Raw genomic sequence first — 18,783 nt, 5'->3', positions numbered from 1 at the left:
CAAGGTTAACAAGGCTGGAACAGGTTCTCTCCTGGGCTGTGTTCCTATCTAGAGACTCTTGGGGAGAATCTGCTTCTAAGCACATTCTGATCCCCATGGCCACTCTAGCTCCTTGAGGCCACTCTCAGTCCTTGCCACATGGCCCCCTCCATCTTCAGAATCAGCAACAGAGAATGTCTCTCCCATCCTTTCTCTGACTTCAGAAAGAGCTCGGTCCCTTTTAAGTGATCACCCCACATAATCTCCCAGGGTGATATAACCTAACCGTGGAAACAGAATCCATCATAGTCAGAGTCCCGGGATCATGAAAAGCTTGTCCACCGGGGCCATTTGAGAATTCTGCCTACCACAATAGGTAGGGCAAGAATTCTGGCAAGTTGCCAAGTAAGGCAGCTACTGCTGCTGTGGGAACCACAGTCTGAAAAGCACCTACCTATGCACATTCTACAACAACCTTTGACTTAGATTGTTCCCAAATTGCAAATGAGGAAACTGAAGTTCATAGGATTCAGTCTAGAGGTAATATTCATAGTACATAGTAACTGGTACCTCATGGGCACTGACCACTCTGAATGGCTAGCAAGGCAATTGACTCTGGCTGTCAGTGCCATTGTGGTCATCCTGGCCAGCACCACCAGTTAACTGAGGACCCCCAGCAAGTAAGGACTGCAGCCAGGGTTCCTGCCCAGGCCCACCCAAGCCTGAGCTTTGGCCACTTCACGTGCTAGGATCAAAAATAAAATGTCATCCCTTGAAGCCTAAGTCAGGAGAAGAAGAAATAGAGAGACAGCAGTTTATTGATTCCAAAGCCCAACTTCTTTTGAACATTCTAGCTGCTGGATGTTCTATAAAGCTACCTTTGTCCAGTCTTAAATTTGTATTTGCTTCCTGTTGCTGATGTAACAGATTACCAAACAATTTTAGTGGCTGAAAACAGCACAGATTTATGACTGTACAGTTCTGGAGATCGAACTCCAAAATCAGTCTCAATGGGCTAAAATCAGGGTCAGCCTGGCTGCATTTCTTCTAGGGCAAAATCCATTTCCTTGCCTTTTCCTGGGTTCCAAAGGCTCCCACATTCCTTGGCTCATGGCCCCATATCACTCGAATCTCTGCTTCCATCATCCTATCTCCATCTCTGACTCCAACCCTGCCATATCCTGCTTATAAAGACACTTTGATTACACTGGGCCCACCCTGGTAATCCATCATCTCCTAGTCTCAAGATCCTTAGCTTAGTCACACCTGCAGAGTCCCTTCTTCCATGTATGGCAACATATTTACAAGCTCCAGGGACTAAGGAGAGGCTGTCATTCAGCCCAGCTCACAGTCTGAGGCCCACACCTATGTGGATCATAACAGTGAACACTTTCATAGAAACTTCCTATGCACCAAGCCTCAGTGTAGGCATTAGATCAATTTGTGCCACCACCACCACATGAGGTAGGTCCTGTGATTATCCTCTTTACAGATGAAGAACCTGAAGCACATGGGACTTGAGAACCTTGCCCAAGGTCACACAGCTAAGAAATGGAACACCAGGTTCAGACCCAGGTGGCCTGGCTCCAGAGTCCATACTTCTACACCTCTGTTGTACACCTCTCACAGATGTGCAGGTAAAAGGCAGACCCTACATATGTAGATGGCAAGAAGTCCCACACCCACCCATCTCTCCTTCCTCTTACACCCACTGTTCCACTAAGGACCCTGCTTACTCAGGTGACCTCGCCTTCTGAGTCTAATGAGTTACAATCCTTGCCACTTCTGCCCATTGCAGAAATGTTGTTCCAGTTACTATTGCTGCACAACAAGCCACCCAAAACGTAATGGCTGTAAATAACAATAGTCATCTGTTTTGCTTGTGAATCTGCAGTATGCACAGAGATGATTCTTCTCTCCTCCATGCATCATCCTCTGGGTTTCCTTGGCTGGTGACTGGAGGGTCCACTTTCAAGGTGTCACACTTACATAGCTTGCAAAAATACCAGCTGCCAGTGAGGAGCTCAGCCAGAGCTCTGGGCCAGCAGCCTCAGTTCCTCTCTGTATGGGCCTCTTCATGGGCTGCTTGGGCTTCCTGACAGCATGGTGGGCAACTGGGTTCCAAGAGGAAGTGCCCCGAGAGAACAAGGCAGAAGGGCATGGCTTTTTATGACCTAAACTTGGTGTCTTTTCCACCATATAGTGTCACTTGAGGCACTCACAAAGGTCCTCCACATTCAAGGGCAGGGGACATACATTGCTTCTCCCAACAGGAATGGCAAAGCTGTAGGAGAGCACGTGGAGTAGGAGACAGTGTTGCAGCCATCTTCAGAGAATTTGTTCTTCCAGAATTGTCTTTATCATAGCTACCTGTGACATCCCACCACACCACACGTGGCATCCTCCCCACCTCACCTCTGTTTATAGGCACTTTCCAAGCCCAAATTTGGGTGTATGCAGAAACATAAGATTTTGTCTAATATATTTATTTTGATGTCCTTACCAAAATTTTAAAAATGTGTTGCATGAATAGCATTAAAAAAATTTGTATTTATTTATTTTATTTTATTTTTTTGAGATGGAGTCTCACTCTGTCACCCAGGCTGGAGTGCAGTGGCGCGATCTCAGCCCACTACAAGCTCCACTTCCTGGGTTCATGCCATTCTCCTACCTCAGCCTCCCGAGTAGCTGGGATTACAGGCACCCGCCACCACGCCTGGCTAGTTTTTTGTGTTTTTAGTAGAGATGGTGTTTCACCATGTTAGCCAGGATGGTCTCTATTTCCTGACCTTGTGATCCACCTACCTCAGCCTCCCAAAGTGCTGGGATTACAGGCGTGAGCCATCGCTCCCGCCCCCAAATAGCATTTATTTTTTAAATAAAATATGCAAAGGTAGGATTTCCTAAGAAATACAGGACATCCGTTAACAGATATTAGCACTTAACCAGTGCCATGCAAAAAAATACAAGCCATCAAATTTGTTCAAAATGAATAAAGTATATATGTCCTTTAATAAAAGCACCTGCTTATTTGATGCCACATGACAGTGGATGATAGTAGAACGTTAACTAACTAGTATAAGCACCTACACTGAGCAGATTCTTGTGTAGGTTGATTGGGGAAAGCCTTCCTTATACCTTTTCTTTTTGGGTAGTAATGAGGAAATGCAGAGGTATATCTTTTTCCCACTTATTTAAAGCCTAACCCTATTCTCAAGTCCTTCATTGGTAGGACTTTTTGTAACTGGACTAATTGGAGGTTGAGATGGGATTCTTGTATACCTGGCTAGACTTTTCTGATTGCTACACTCCACTTCTAGTATCCTGAGCTCTGAGCATCTGTGACACACAAGAGAGATCATTTATATTATCACTGGAGCTGCAGTCTTGTCACTCAAGCTTCCATCTTAAGCCCCTGTAGGGACAGAAACTGAGGCTTTTAGAGGCCCTAGTAGACTACTGAGCACCTGGTCATGGCTTAGTATTTCTTGATTGATTTCACTGTGAGCTTTTTGTTCTTTTTGAGGCAGAGTCTCGCTCTGTCACCCAGGCTGGAATACAGTGGTGCGATCTCGGCTCACTGCAACTTCCACCTCCCAGGTTCAAGCGGTTCTTCTACCTCAGCCTCCCAAGTAGCTGGGATTACAGGTGCGTGCCACCCCGCCTGGCTAATTTTTGTATTTTTAGTAGAGACAGGGTTTCACTATGTTGGTCAGGCTGGTCTCGAACTCCTGACCTCATGATCCGCCCGCCTCAGCCTCCCAAAGTGCTGGGATTACATGCATGAGCCACCACACCTGGCCCACTGTGAGCTTTTTGAAGGAATAACCATACCTTCCTCGTCTTTATATCTCTAAGGAAGAGTCAGTTACTTGGCAGAATGCATTTGTTCAACAAACATTTATGAAGGGTTTTAAGGGTTCCAGGGTCTCTGGCTTGGTCTACCCTTAGTTCAGTGAAGGAAATCAATTAAAGTGTGGTAAATACTAAGAACTAGGGGTAATTTTACCCAGCCAAGGAGTTTGAGAAGTCACGTGGCAGATCGTTAACAAATGGTGGTTGAATGAATGGAGACATGAGCGATTTCTTGGAAGTCTGCTCTTAATCCCAGTCAGTCCATGTAAGAATCTGCTCAGTGTAGGTGCTTGAACAATATGTAGGCAGCACCCAGCTCCGGAAAAGCCCACCTGTGCAGAGAATTTTCCCCTGTAACTGACTTACTGCCTGGAATTTTCCCCTTAGCAATGCATTCCTTTGAGATGCAGACTGATCTCCAGAATTTGCTGATTAAATACAAATTCTCTGGGAAGGCCTTGTATATTAAACAACTGTCATCATTAATGCTGTAATGGGGAGAAGTTTATTACGTAACATTCCAGTCTTGTTAGAAAGAAGATTCAGAGGAAGGGGCCATCCAGGGAGAAAGAAAAGGGGCTTGGATGTGATTCTGGGACTGCAAGAAGAATGGGGAAAATAATGCAGGCGAGCAAGAAATAGATGTAGGGACATGGCAGTGACAAGAAACAATTCAGATGCGTGTCCCCTGGCACTCAGACAGCCCTGACTCCAGTGAGAATGGCTCGGCCAACAATACTGATTAAATGAGAATTTCACCAGATAAAGATGGCAGGCAGGAGAGGTAATCAAAGAAAGACAAAATCAGTATTTTCTGGTGAAATCCCTGTTTCTAGGTATGAAATAGGATTCTTTCAATAACTAGCACTCCAAAATGTTAATGGGTTAAAAAGAGCAGGTTTAGAGATTGTGCATAACAGATACAGTGCAAACAAATTAAAGGCCATGATACCAAACCACTATACAAAAACAGGGGAAGTCAATTTTCTCTCCAACTAACCTTTACCCTTACATAGTGTGTCTGTTAACCACGGTTACCTTGACCATTGATATATAGCATCTAGTGAGGGCAGGGGAAAGGAGAAGCTTTTTTGTTATTATAAAAGTAATAAGTGTTCATTGTGGAAATTCATGCTAGAATCTAAATAACCCAAATCCAAATAATCAAGAAGAAAAACACAGGAGTCTTCTAATACTATCACGCATATTCTTTCTTTTCACCAAAATGAGAACAATAAACATGGCTTTGTAACCTGTTTTTTTTTCTTAACAGCAAGTCTTGAACATCTTTTTATGTCATTAGTTTTCACCTCCTTACTGTGAGTGGCTCTATAGTCTACTGAATGAATTTAGCATGTATATTATCTGATCACGGATCTTGATGTATTTTATTTACATAAAACTATATTTTTGCATATTTTATTTGCCTTGCAGGAACATATTTGCATCTAAATGTTTGCCCACAGCCATGAGGATTTCTTTAGAATAAATTCCTAGGAGTGAAATTGTTGTGTCAGTATTCAGGACTTGAGTTGATGCGGTTTATACTGAAAGTTTAAATTGTTTGAGTTTACTGCTAATCTTACCGATATTCCTCTTGAAGCTCCTTACATGGATGATGAGCTAATGATTTGGAGTGGAATAAGCAGCATTTTTGTGGTGTTCAGTTTAAAGGCTGTCACATTTCTGAGATTTCAGATGATTAAGTTAGGGTGCAAGTCTGGAGCCTTCTAATTCCTTGAGCTTGGGCCTCATGGGTTGGTCGGTTAGCTGGTTGGTGCACTGGTCACAGTGACACACCCCAGGTCACTTCAGAAAAACAGAATTTGTCTCCCAGCCTCCCTTGACAGTCAGCCCCGTTGGGGCAGAGCAAAGCCACCTTGCCCAAATTCCACCCCCTTCTCAGGGTAGCCCCTTCTCAAAACTGGCCAACATGGGAGTATCAAGGCCTGGTCCTCCTGCTCCAACAAGAATCGTCTCATCCCCAAAGCTCCCCGTAGAGTCGGCTAGGCTTCCACTAGGACCACTTGGTAGCTTCACTCTCTCTCTGCCCAGTTTCCTTTCCCCTCCCCACCACTCATCCTAATAACCTCCCCTGCGCAAGAACCTCTTAGAGTCTGGAAGCGGCCAGTAACCATGACGGGGAGTGGGTGGGGAATTGGCTGGGGAGATGGCAGGTAGCTGTGGTTGATCACAGTATGTGCCACATAATTTCACCTCTACAGAGGACAGTAGAGCCACTGTGTCCTCCCTCAGGATGGAAGAGCCCACGGTGGCTTGGACCAACAGGGAGGGTTTCTTAAATGGATGAAACAGGCACAATCTTCCCATCATTTTCAACATAAGAAATAAAATGTACCATAGATCTGTACAAGAGCAGTTTAAAATGCTGTCTTCTCAGAATGATCTTTTAAGAAACTATCTTAAAGACCACACTCTGAAAACACCTGGACCTCAGGCTCCTTTCAAATTGTTTTTCTGTGTCTTCTAATGCCAGTCCTGACAAAACTTTTTTTGCCTCCATGAATCATGAGCTAATTCTGTAGAAATCTGTAAGAGAATTACAGTTCAGATTCTTCCTCTGTCTTCCTCTGATATGGCCCAATCATTTCTTAAGAATTGCTAAAGAAACCAACTGTGGTTTATGTTTGAGCAGAATCAAGATCATCGCTATAACCATGTCACCACCATTCCCTGGCATTTACAGCATAATTTCAGGGGTGGGAGACAACATTTCACAGATGCCCAGGGAGTCACCCATGGGACTGCGATATGCCCATAAATGGGCCAGATGAAAAAATAGGTACACACACACACACACACACACACACACACAGACTTGCCATGTGGGAGTGAGGGCCATGCCCTCTACATGTTTAATTTGGTGTAAATTGTTAGGCATAGAACAGCTTGAGCCCCAGAGCTGGGTAAACTTCTCTGCCTGTATGCCTGGCACCTCGCACCATGGCTGGCCCTAGCAGGTGACTAATCTGTTTTTGATGAATTACCAAATTAAGCCACAAATTGAAATGCCCTGGGGGCTGGTCAGCCAGCAGCCATCATCGGTGGAGGGGCGAGTAGACCACAGACAGCGATGGGGCCTGGGGTATTTGGAGACCATGGGTTCCCCAACAAGGGGCATCTGCTCGGCCACAGTGAAATGGAGCTCTGGGCCCAGGGTCGCCACATCTCCCCCCGCCACCACCACCAAAAAGAGGTCAGAAGTTCTATTTCTGTGTGACACCTCCCAATTTTTAAATATTAACAACTAATTTTCCGTCAATGTTAATGGGCTACAGTTCACCAGGAGAAAACTAACTGGGCCATTCTAAGCCTGATGGAAAGGGAACAGCTCTTAGGAATCAGATACTCAGTGCAAAGACGTGTGCCCACATTTTAGTCACTTAACGGGAACACCTAGATTTTCCTGATGAACCAGGCTGGCACAGTTGTTCTCTCTTTGGGTGGACAGAGATAATGTCCAGGTTGCGGTGGGGTCTTGCTTGTTCTTCGTGTGTAGTTTACTGTTCCTTAAGTATCTTTTGAATCATTGGTGACCCTCATGAAGATGACAGGACATGCTTCCTCGTGTGACTTGTTATCAGGCTTTTCAGTCATCAGCAAAGAATGCAGTCCAAGTGTAGAAAGAAAGCATTTGTAGTGCCCTCCTGGGACTTCTCAACTACAGACATGGAAACAGGGTGTGTGTATGTATGGTAATGGAAATAGCAGGTAAGAGCACATAACTCACTTTTCTCCCAGCACTTGGTGAAAAAAACAAACAAACCAACAACAGAAAACCATTTCTGACCTGCCTCTTGAGTTTTGAAACTGGGTGTGGATACGAACGATATTTAGCGAAGCCATTCAGAACTGGGTTTTCTGTCTTCATTGAAGAGTTGCAGATGTTGATCTTGCTCATTTTTTCCCCCTTTCCTCCATGATCCTCTCACCTTTACTCCTGCACTGACATTCAGCCAGCCATTCACCAGGTGCCGGCGTGGTGTGTGCCTGGAACCCCGCACTGCGCCAGCCTCCCTGGGAGAATCTCCTCGAACGAGACCCGGCCTCTGCTCTACCAGGAAGCCGTTGTGTCACTTCTTCCAAGGAGAGTATGGAATCCTGCAGCGGAAGTAAAAGGTTTTCCAGGCAGCATTAACCCTAGAAAGTAGAATTCCTACTTTGCGTATGAAGGCCTGACTTGTTGAGAATGAACCAGCTGTGGGGTTGTGAAAGCTGCTTAGCGCAGGGATGAGGGCTAACCAGACACTGGTGATCCGTGGGCCTGAGTGGACCACAGCCAGGCCACTCCTGGGCGACTGTTCTTCCCCAGGTTTTTGCTGCTGCAGTACTGTGCCCCTGACTGGGAATGGCATCAAAGCAGAAATTGAAGTCAGTAATTAAAGCAAGGTGGCTCTGGAAAGAGAGAGCAAATAAAGAGTAATTAATTAGGGTGGCTTTGGCCCCAGTAATCTCCAAATAAATGTTACCTCCCCTAATCCTCATCTGCTGGTCTCCAAGTCATTAAGTAGAGTTTTGATTTGCCTATGGCTATTTTTTCATCTTAAACATTGCAAGCAGTGCGTTTCCAAGAAGTTACAGTGGGGTGGTTAACCTTTACATATTAAGGAAAGATTGAGGCAATACGGAATAAGAGTTAATGGAATTCTGAGTGCACATGGAATTTAACAAACAAGTTGAAATCTAGTGTGAACTGTGACCTCAGTCTTAAGATGTACATTTGTACACACTCCTCCTCCCTGTTTTTTCCCCAATTATTTTCTTTTTTTCTTCTCTTCCTTATTCTTTTTTTTCTTTGTACTTGGATTTTTTTTATTTCTACTGTTAGTGTTAACGATCATGATCACCATTCTGCTAAAAAAAAGTCTTTAGCATTTTCACCTTTAACAACATGAATATAGAGCAGGCATAATTGCAGCCATCATTTTGGTCACTGGCATAAATCAGCCACTCAGATTTTTTATCTAAGGAATAAAAGTTCTGTGTTATCCCAGAAATACATATTTGTAAACTCTCTTGTAGTAATTCAGGCAAAGTATCAAAAGATACTTCAGGGTTTCTTATTTTTTTTCAAAGTATCAGAACTGTGCCTGGCTGAAGTTTAATATCAGTTATTGTGTTTTCTTACAGAAGATTAATACTCATTAAACTTCAGTGTTTTTTTTAAACAATTTCATTATTTCAGATTTAGAATTCTTAGTTGTCATTCTCTGTAGTTGGAGAACCAGCACCTCCCGTATTTTCTCCAGGGCATTCTGGTTAATGCCTTCAAAGCCCATCAAAAAAAAAAAGGTTATGTGTTTTGCTTTATATCACTTCCCTGTAGCCAAGCAAATTTTACCAGTAAGAAAGCAATACTAAGAGAAATACACTCCTGAGCCCATTTCCTGATTTTCCTAAAAATGAACAAAAATAGAAATTCCTTTAACGATATCAAGAAGAATGTTCTTCTGTTCTCTTTCTTACACTTGCTTGTCATAAAAAAGCCTAAAGAAAACTGGGAATTTAATCACACTATTGCTTAAACACATGGTCTCCAAATGTTTTGGATTATGAACCTCCTTGGTAAAAGATTTTTAGTACATCTGCCAGTAAAGCATTTTATTTGTAAATTCTATACAAATTCTCCTATATGCTGGATACTTTATGAAACATGCCCTAAAGACAGGTCCTTAAGGTGGACATGCATCCAGTTGACTCTGCTCTTCCTCTTGTCATGGGGTTGGTGCTGGAGACCTCTGCGGTGTACCCATAATAAGAATCCTGGCCCTCTGCAGTATCCATGTAGTCAGGCCTCCCAGTCTCCATGTGATGGTGCGGGCCAGTGCCTGGCATCCTGCTAGGCCCCCCATAGCAAGGACATAGGAAGCACATCCGGGAATGTGACGCCCACAGAGCACACATGTGGCCCTCAAGCACAGCGCTTCCCCTGAGGCCTGTGAGAAATGTCGTCACAACCCTACACCACCTCCTGTGACCACAATGAATGGCCTGGCCTTTGCTCAAACCACAGACAAAGGCTGCCTTTCAGTCTGTCACACCAGCAGCCATGGCCTTTTGATGCCCTGGTGAATTCTGGCTCTTGGCTTGCATCAGATGAGCCCCCACTGGTGCAGTTCTCTGAATTTTGGTGTCATTGACTTGCACAGGCTTTTATCTACATCTCTGGGGAGCTGCAGAACAAGCCGCATTGTCCTCATGAAGCTTTTATTGTAGTATGAAGATTGCCAAGTCCCAACATGACTATGATGCCAAGCAGACTATGGTGACAGCAGGAGGTGGGAGTCACCAGGTTAAAAGAGGGAAAGAACACTTAGTCGGGGGATGGGGGAGCTCCTGGAGGAATTGGACTTAATGATGGGCTTTAAAGGATGAATAAGTGTTCAACACGCAGGAATGAGACAGGGAGGAGCTGGCTGAGGAGCTTTAGAAAGTGGGTACTGCAGAGGGGGTCCCTGGAGGAGGTGTGGACACATGGTTGGAGAAGAAGGTCCCACTGCCCTGCCTGCCCCAGCTGCCTCTTCATGGGCACCTTGCTTCCCCCTTGCCCCTTCACTGTATTCTGAACGCAGACACCAGAGTACTTCTGTAATATAGAAATCATGTCATAACAGACCATGCTAACCTTCGCTCAAGCCCCCTTATGGCTCCCACTTCTGTAGAATACAAGCCAGGGTCCTTCCAATGACTAAAGGTCTCTCTTGTCCTCATTCCCAACCACTTTCTCCATGACCCTCCTCTGCAGCCACCCTGAGCCTCCTTGCTGGGCTTGCAGCGTGCCAGATTCTCCTGCCTCAGGGCCTCCACACCTGCTGTTCCCTGGGCCAGAATGCTGTTCCCCAGCATCCCACGGTTCACTCCCCTACTTGCTTCAGGTCTTCATGCACTCACATGTTCCCTTCTCAAGGATGCCTTCCCTGACCGGGCTCGCTTTCACCACTTTTCCAGCTTTTCTGCCCCTCCACGCTTCTCTGTTGCCCACACTGAAGGCTGTCTAAACATACTGTGGATTGTACCTATCTATCTTGTTTTGTGTCTTTTTTCCCCATCTGGAATGTAAGCTCCAAGAGGGCAGGGAGTTTTGTCTGTTTTGTTCATATTGGAATTCCTAGTACCTAGAACAGTGTTTAGACAAATGAATGAATAAATGGAGGGATGTGTGAATGCATATGAACCAGAAGGCTCAGGTTCAACTTCAGGAGCAAAGGGAAGTCATTGAAAGTTTGTTTGGTTTAAATATAGCATGTTACCTTTTATTTACTTAAAGTGGGGGAAATTAATTGCTTTTATTTGATTTAAAAAAAACCAAAATAATAAAAATGAGTTTTAAAAAATGAGGTTACACCTAACAGGCAGAGTGAGAATGGAGTGGACAGGGACAGAGGTAGGAATAGCTTTCTCAGTGCATCCTATTTAAGTACATTTGGGGCCGGGTGCGGTGGCTCACGCCTGTAATCCCAGCACTTTGGAAGGCCAAGCCGGGCGGATCATGAGGTCAAGAGATCGAGACCATCCAGGCTAACACGGTGAAACGCCATCTCTACTAAAAATACAAAAAATTAGCTGGGCGTGGTGGCAGGCGCCTGTAATCCCAGCTATTCGGGAGGCTGAGGCAGGAGAATGGCGTGAACCCGGGAGGCGGAGCTTGCAGTGAGCCAAGATCATGCCTCGGCAACAAAGCAAGACTCCGTCTCAAAAAAAAAAAAAAAAAAGTTGATTTTGTTTTTTGTCATATGACTGTATTATCAAATTTTAAAAATATTTGTTTAAATGAGACCGATAAGGTGGGCAGTGGGGGGTTGGAATTTACAATGGAGAAGATAAGATCTAGGAAAACTATCCAAAGTTCTACTCATCTTAGTGTCAGGGTTTACACTTCATTTATCTATTCTTTTCTGGAGTGTCTGCAATCATACCTGTCATGTAAAATGCTATTCAGTATTTGCTGCTCAAATGAATGAATATGTGAATGAGATGACATCTGTTGTCAAATGTATGAATGACTCTTGTGTCAGAGAGGAACTAGTTTTTAGTTCTATGTGATCAAAATAGAACCAGTGGGTGACAGTGACAGGAAGAAAGACATCAGTTTGTTTCTTTAGCTGGCATTTTTGAGAGACTATTTTGTACTAGCACCAGGACTATCAAGTGGAATAAGATGTGGCTCAAGCCATCAGGAGGTTCACAGTTTAGAACCAGGGTGTCATCACATAGGTGGTCACCTACTGAAGTGAGCACGGTGCTAGGGACAGACATAGGAAGTTTGGAGAGTGCTGAACAAACCTTGGACAAGGGTATGTGAGTGGGTTTGGGGTGACAAAAATTTTTTGCTTGGCCAAACTTGGGTCAGGTTTTTTAACCTTTTCCTAGGCTCACCTGTGGACTTCCTTATAAAACTCAGTTTTAGCAAAGAACCCCGCAAAGTCAGTTTAACAGGAGCCCCCCCCCCTTAATATCTGACTGGGTTCTTCATCTGCTACCATCCCCCAGGTGATGTCTGATCACCCGGGCCTGTCTTCAGCAAGAATCCTATTATGTCAGCTTAGCCAAAGTCCTCTTTACCCCGATGCCTCCTCTTAGTAATTTTCCACCACTGACCCTGACACTGCTCCTTGGCCATGCTGTATTCGGAGTTAAGCTCAATCTACCCCTGCCCCCAGGCCCCACTGCAAGACCTGGTTGTGGTGGTCCCTGTACCCATCGTGGTGGTTCTGAATAAAGTCTGCCTTGTCGGGCTTCAGCAGGCATCATTGAATAATATTTTTTTTAACACGGGGGGTCATGGTTGGCTTCCTGGAGAACAACATGCCTGTGCTCAATCTTAAAATAGGAAGGAAAGGAAAAGGGAGAAAGGAGGAATAATCCAGGGAGAGGGAGAGCACGAGCAGAGACTCGGGGAAGAGAAGAGGGGAGTGTGTTTTGAGGCACATAAGCCATTTGTCTTAGAGGAACATAAAGGTGAGAGCAGCACTGGCAGGATATGTGACAAGAAAGACACAAGACGACCTTGAACAGTCTGCCTGGGCTACAGCAGGAACGGTGCTTATCACTGAAGTTTATACAGCAGGAGAGGAACATGACCGAGCTTGGTCAGCATCAGGGATTTTTATGTGTCAGACTTGCACATTATGTTGGGGCGGTAAGACACTGGCCAAGCGAGGCCAGTTGGGAAGATATTACAGTTGCTGAGGGCTGCCTGCCTGCAGCACTATGCAAGGTGAAGGATGGGATAGAGAACCTACAGGACTTTCTGTGGACCTGCAGGGCACATAGGAGGACATCCAAGGTGCCCTGGACCATCCAGAGAGATGGGGAAATGAGCTACAGTACCACAGGGCACTGGCCTAAGGCGTGCATAGTTCCTTGGAACAAGCGTGGAATCTGCAATGAAAAGCCCAGAGTGAGTTCTGGCTCTCCTAAACATAGTGTGGGCCACTCTGAACCTCAATATCTTTATCGATGAAATGAGAAATAGAAAGGCAACTGACGTGCTTTAGCCGCCACCTGTGTTTCAGGCATTGTGCTCGGCACTTTGCCTCCATCACTAGATCAATCCTCTCCACAACTCTGAATTTGATATTAATCCTTCTTACAAGTTGAGAATAAGAACCGTCTCCTTAGTTAGTAACGACCACAAAGTGATAAAGACGAGGAAGAGAGCAAACCCTTGTGGGGTTTCTGTTTCGTTTTGTTTTGTTTTTGTATAGTAACTTAGGCTGCGGAACAATGCTCCACATTCTATAGGGAACGGTTACACATATGAAGTAACAGTAAAACTACTTTACCACTTTGGGAGGCCAAGGCGGGTGGATCACGAGGTCAGGAGTTTGAGACCAGCCTGACCAACATGGTGAAACCCCATCTCTACTAAAAATACAAAAGTTAGCTGGGCGTGGTAGCAGGCGCCTGTAATCCCAACTACTTGGGAGGGTGAGGCAGGAGAATTGCTTGAATCCAGCAGGCAGAGGTTGCAGTGAGCCGAGATCACGCCACTGCACTCCGGCCTGGGCGACAAAAGCAAAACTGTCTCAAAAAAAAAAAAAAAAGAAACAGTATTTCACTATCTTAGAAGCAAAAAACTGAAATAAAATGTAACTTGTCATTTTCATTCACAAGAGAGCCTTTGCAAGTTGCCCCATTTTTTGCTCAGTGTTGGAAGTCAAAACTCAGTGTCTGTCTTTGGTCAGTTCACGTTGTAGACAGCTTCACAGGGGGCACATTCTTGGTGCAGTTGTCAACTCCTTAGAGTTCATAATGGATGTGCTGAAGTCATCCTAATGATGCTTTCAGAATGCTGTAATGGGAATGATGGAATCCATCATAAACCTTAATTTTTCCTCACCAAAAATAGAAACTTCCTAATGGAAACTGTTTGGAGCCAGAGGAGGCAAATGCAGGTTAAAAAGACTCATTTATGATTTTCATGGTGTGCGTGGAAGAAATGCAAAACATCTAAAGCTCTGAGTTGACTAAAACATTCATTTACTTTAACTTCTGGGTTCAGTTTTATCATGTTGAGTGCAGATTTTAGAATGCTTCTCAAGAGCTCTAATGAGACTATATTAGTCCGTTTTCGCACTGCTGATAAAGACATACCCAAGACTGGGAAGAAAAAGAGGCTTAATTGGACTTATAGTTCCACATGGCTGAGGAGGCCTCAGAATCACGGCGGGAGGTGAAAGGCACTTCTTACATGGCGGCAGCAAGGGAAAATGATGAGAAAGCAAAAGTGAAAACCCCTGATAAACCCATCAGATCTCGTGAGACTTATTCACTATCACGAGAATAGCACAGGAAAGACTGGCCCCCCATGATTCAATTACCTCCCCCTGGGTCCCTCCCACAATATGTGGGAATTCTGGGAGATACAATTCAAGTTGAGATTTTGGTGGGGACACAGCCAAACCATATCAGAGGTCTTGCTGTGGGCACTGCTTTCTTCAGATCACTCACATCCAACCAGCAAGCAAGAATCAGGAATATACTTGCCTCCAAAACCACAAGGAATATACAAGTAGAAAAGTCAACTTTTTAAATACTTGCTTTGGATCCATTTTTATTCTCAGTGGGGAGATTCACTATTTATAAAGTAAATTCATTTGCATAGGACCTTTAGAAATGCAAGTTCACGTATAATAGACATGCAGTCAAAGACAGACTTTCTTAGCAAGAATTGTCAGATGAGCAGATGAGGAGGCATTGACATGAGCATAAGGCAGTCTTACCCTATGGGTACAGGGACAGGTGTTCCAGGAAACCCTGTGCTTTGCCCTGTTGGCCAACCAGAGTGTCCAAGTATCACTAAGGATTCCTGCTACTCAGCAAGACACACTTTGGAAACTCAGATCTGCTCCATACCTCTCACATTTTAGCCAAGGAAAACCAAGGTGGCAGATCCTAAGTGCCCTCCCCCAGTCCAGGGCTCTAGTACAATTTGGGAACCAGTGATTTTTTTGCCAGAGAACATGCATTCCAGTCTCCCTACAAAATGGCAGCCACCATTTTGACCGGCTCTTACTCCTGATCTAAAAATGGAAGTGCTCAAGTTTACTAAATTCAATTCAGATAGATAGAACTGACCAATTCAAAGGCAGATACAGAATTACATGTTTTGGGGCAATCTAGTGAAAGATTTATCATTTCTATGAGCAAAGACAGTTGAACAATCTTCAAATACCTCACTGTTCTTTTTTTTTTTTTCCATCCATATAACGAAATCAAAATTGTAAATTCGGGTGAGCCCATACTGTTGTTTCAGATGAACAGAGATGTTTGAGATTTGCCCACAAAATTGAGCTGGAACTTTGTGTCATGATTTTAAAAGAGAGAAGAAGACAGTGAAATTAGCCTGTTGTGTCTAAACTAGCCTCTTCTGTCTCTTCTGATCACCTTTTAATGGAATTTGCCCAGGTGCATGCCAGGAGAAGAGAAAAGGGGGAGAGAAAGAGTTGGAGAGGGGGAGGGAACATCAGAGAAGTTCCAAGCCCCTCTGGAAAAGTGGAATGCAGGACTGTGTCTGCTGCCCCCCCCTCTGTTTCCCCTTAGCCTCTCCTGCCCACCACCACAATCTTCATTTGCCCGCTGGACAGACAAAGGTTCCCTGTACTGAAAATGCAGCACTGCAGGCATACACATTCCCTCTTGAAGCATCATCCAGGATGACCACTTCCCCTTGGTGTTTGACGCATGTTGCATTGTTCAGTATTCTACACTTTTTTGGAATACATGCATTTATATCTTTTCAGGTTAGGAGTTATGGATAATTTGGCAAAGCAAACACCGTAACTGGTTTCTTACATAAACTCTACAGTTGGCAGCAAGGCACAGTGCGTTGAAATTAAGCAACACTCACTCATCCAAGAGGACTTTGCTTTTCCTTTTTTGGAAGGCTAAATGCCCTGCTTTGTTTCTTCCTCTTGCATGTATTTTAAATTATTGGCTGACTTTAATGATTCTTTGAAGTTAATTTTTAAATGTGAATGGCAGGATTCCATTTAACTTCTGGAAGCTTGAGAGCTGTCCCTGTGTGCCCCTAAATCAGAGAGTGCTTAAATGACTTGAGTGCTTTTAGGTGATAATAAAATTGGAGAGAGTGAGAAGAACATAGGACCCAGGCAGCCATAGGGATCTAAACTGGTAAAATACTTAGAAGGTTCAAGAGTTGCAACCTTTTGAAAGAACTAGAGTCAGTCTTGCATCCCAGTGCACTTCTCCAAACCAGGCATCTTCCCTGCATCTTCCCTTTCAATTATAGTGTACATTCTTTCCATTTCTTCTTCCTTTCCTTTGTTTTTTAACATTTAGTTTATGAGTCTTTAAGCAGGACCTCTTAACCCATTTATGCCTAGTGTTCCATTATTGGAACGCTAAGCATGTGGGAGTTATTTATATCCTACTGCTCAAGGTCATCGCCAAGGTCTGATGGCAAAAATTCAAAAAATTGCAACCTCTGGCATAAATGGGTTAATGCTTCTTTGCTCAGTTTCAAAGGCTAGATTGCTCAGTTTCAAAGGCTAGTGTTTTTGTATCCTTTGCCTGAATTCAGTAGTGCTTTGAAAATGATCAAAGTGTTGCATATTCCTAGTTCTCAAATTATAATAATGAAGTTTTCAAATGAAAATACTAGGATTGTTTTAGGTTCTCTTTGCTCCATTCCACTGTGGGATACAAGTAGAAATTGGGACATTCATCCAATAAAATGTCATTGGGAAAAAAAAATTTTAACTACATTTCAAAATGATTCCTCTTTTTGTCCTTTAAAATTTTTATTGACCAAGACAGATTTCAAAATGTTTTGTCTAATACCCCAAAGTGAAACTTTGATTGAGGTTTTCAGGAAGTTCCAGGGATCAAGTATGTCACCCGGACTTTGGTTTCCAGGTTTCCCAAAGCCTTGAAATTTCCTTACAGTCTAATTGCTGTTTATTGCCACAGACCTTCATCCTTTTTCTTTTGTAACATTTTCCATCTTAAGAAGGGTCGTCCCATTCGGCCGAGAAGCGTGTTGTCTGAGTAGCTGAATGGAATTACTACCAGTGGAAACTATGCTGCAAGAGGGGTTGATAAAGCAGCTGCGAAGCAAACCTCAGCTGTTTTTTCCATTCTCCCCAAGCAAAGTTAATTAGCATAGGGAAAATGACTAAGGTGTTGACGTCACCTCTTTCCAGTAGAAACTTACACTTTGTCCCTGTCTGCCTGCAAGCATGCAGGACTTGACTCAGGAATTTGCTGTCCAAACAGGATGCTGTGGAAGCTGCACTTTTTTTTTTTTTTTCCCAGGGAGTGGGGGCTGGCCCTTACTGCTTTATAAGCACCGGCTCAAGAAGGAACCTACAGCCTCTTGGAAAGGAATCTCACTAGGGGCTTGACTGCGTGGGTCTCTAGCGCTTTCACTGTAAGAAAGCAAGATGCATTTTAGAAACTTTAACTACAGTTTTAGCTCCCTGATTGCCTGTGTGGCAAACAGTGATATCTTCAGCGAAAGTGAAACCAGGGTAAGGCTTCTAATATAACGTGATTTTCTTTAGTTTTCAAAGCATTATGCTAATTGGGACTATTAACTGAAATACTTGGGGGAGTGTGGCTCTCTTGTGGGTTTGGGGGTTTTGAAAGAAATCCAAAGTCTTTCGAGCCTTGAAAATCAAAAGCTGTTGCCTGAGGAATTAACTGAGGAAGGAATTTCTAAAGATCTCAATATTTGACAACATCCAGGTCCCTGAACCAACTAACTAGGAAGGTGAGAGTTGGGGCATCGTATGTTTTTCATTCTGTGTATGTTGTAAGTGAACTTTTCAGAAAGAGGCCTCTTCTGACAGTGAATAGTGTTTTACTTTTACAGCCAGCATTGTGAGTAATTTCATTTCGTCTTAGGAAATAAATGTTATAAAGATATTTGTATGTTTGTAGTAATTACAAGGGCCTGGCCTCAAGCTCCCACATTTCTCTAACAAGAGAAAATGCAGCCAGAGCAAATAATAAAACTGGAGAAATTAAGTGTGAGATCAGTGTGCCTCCTGGGCAGCAGCTCTCTTTGATGGTGATTAATATAATCATTTTAATCACTACACTTTTCTTCTTCATTTGATTAAAATGTAAGTTTTTTCATCAGCAGCTATCCGGCTATCTAATTGAGCTTTAATAATATCATATAGGAATGAATCCTGTGTGCTCTATTTGAGGGGTGGTATTTGTGCTTGGTGGTGTTATATGCTTTATACCCAAAGCCATATTGGGACATGCGAAGATTTCTTTTTAAAAAAAAAAATCAAATGTAACTCCATAATTGTATGTAATGCTTATGGGCTGGCACCATAGTGTTTGGACTAGATTGCAGAGCACATTCTGTGTTTTTAAAGTACTACAAAGTGAGTTCACTTAACATGAGCCTTATGCGAGTAAAATCACTGCTTTTTAAATGAAGTAGAGATG

General features: G+C 43.7%; 1 protein-coding gene across 3 annotated transcripts in view; it reads left to right on the top strand.

Annotated features, from left to right (window-relative positions):
- RCAN1 (regulator of calcineurin 1) overlaps positions 1-18,783 on the top strand; it is a 97,994-nt gene that overhangs the window by 69,954 nt on the left and 9,257 nt on the right. Inside the window, exon 1 of one of the 3 annotated variants that reach the window (XM_003263897.3) lies at positions 17,497-17,849. The exons of the other annotated variants lie outside the window; for them this stretch is intronic. Coding sequence (XP_003263945.1) covers positions 17,763-17,849 — 87 coding nt within the window. The 5' untranslated portion in view covers positions 17,497-17,762. Of the gene's footprint in view, positions 1-17,496; positions 17,850-18,783 lie in introns of those variants that run through there. 3 annotated transcript variants of the gene reach the window in all.

Source organism: Nomascus leucogenys, chromosome 25 (genome assembly GCF_006542625.1).
Source record: "Nomascus leucogenys isolate Asia chromosome 25, Asia_NLE_v1, whole genome shotgun sequence".
Taxonomy (NCBI): Eukaryota; Metazoa; Chordata; class Mammalia; order Primates; family Hylobatidae; genus Nomascus; species Nomascus leucogenys.
The sequence above is the reverse complement of the archived record's forward strand: the minus strand, read 5'-3'. Positions and strand labels throughout refer to the sequence as shown.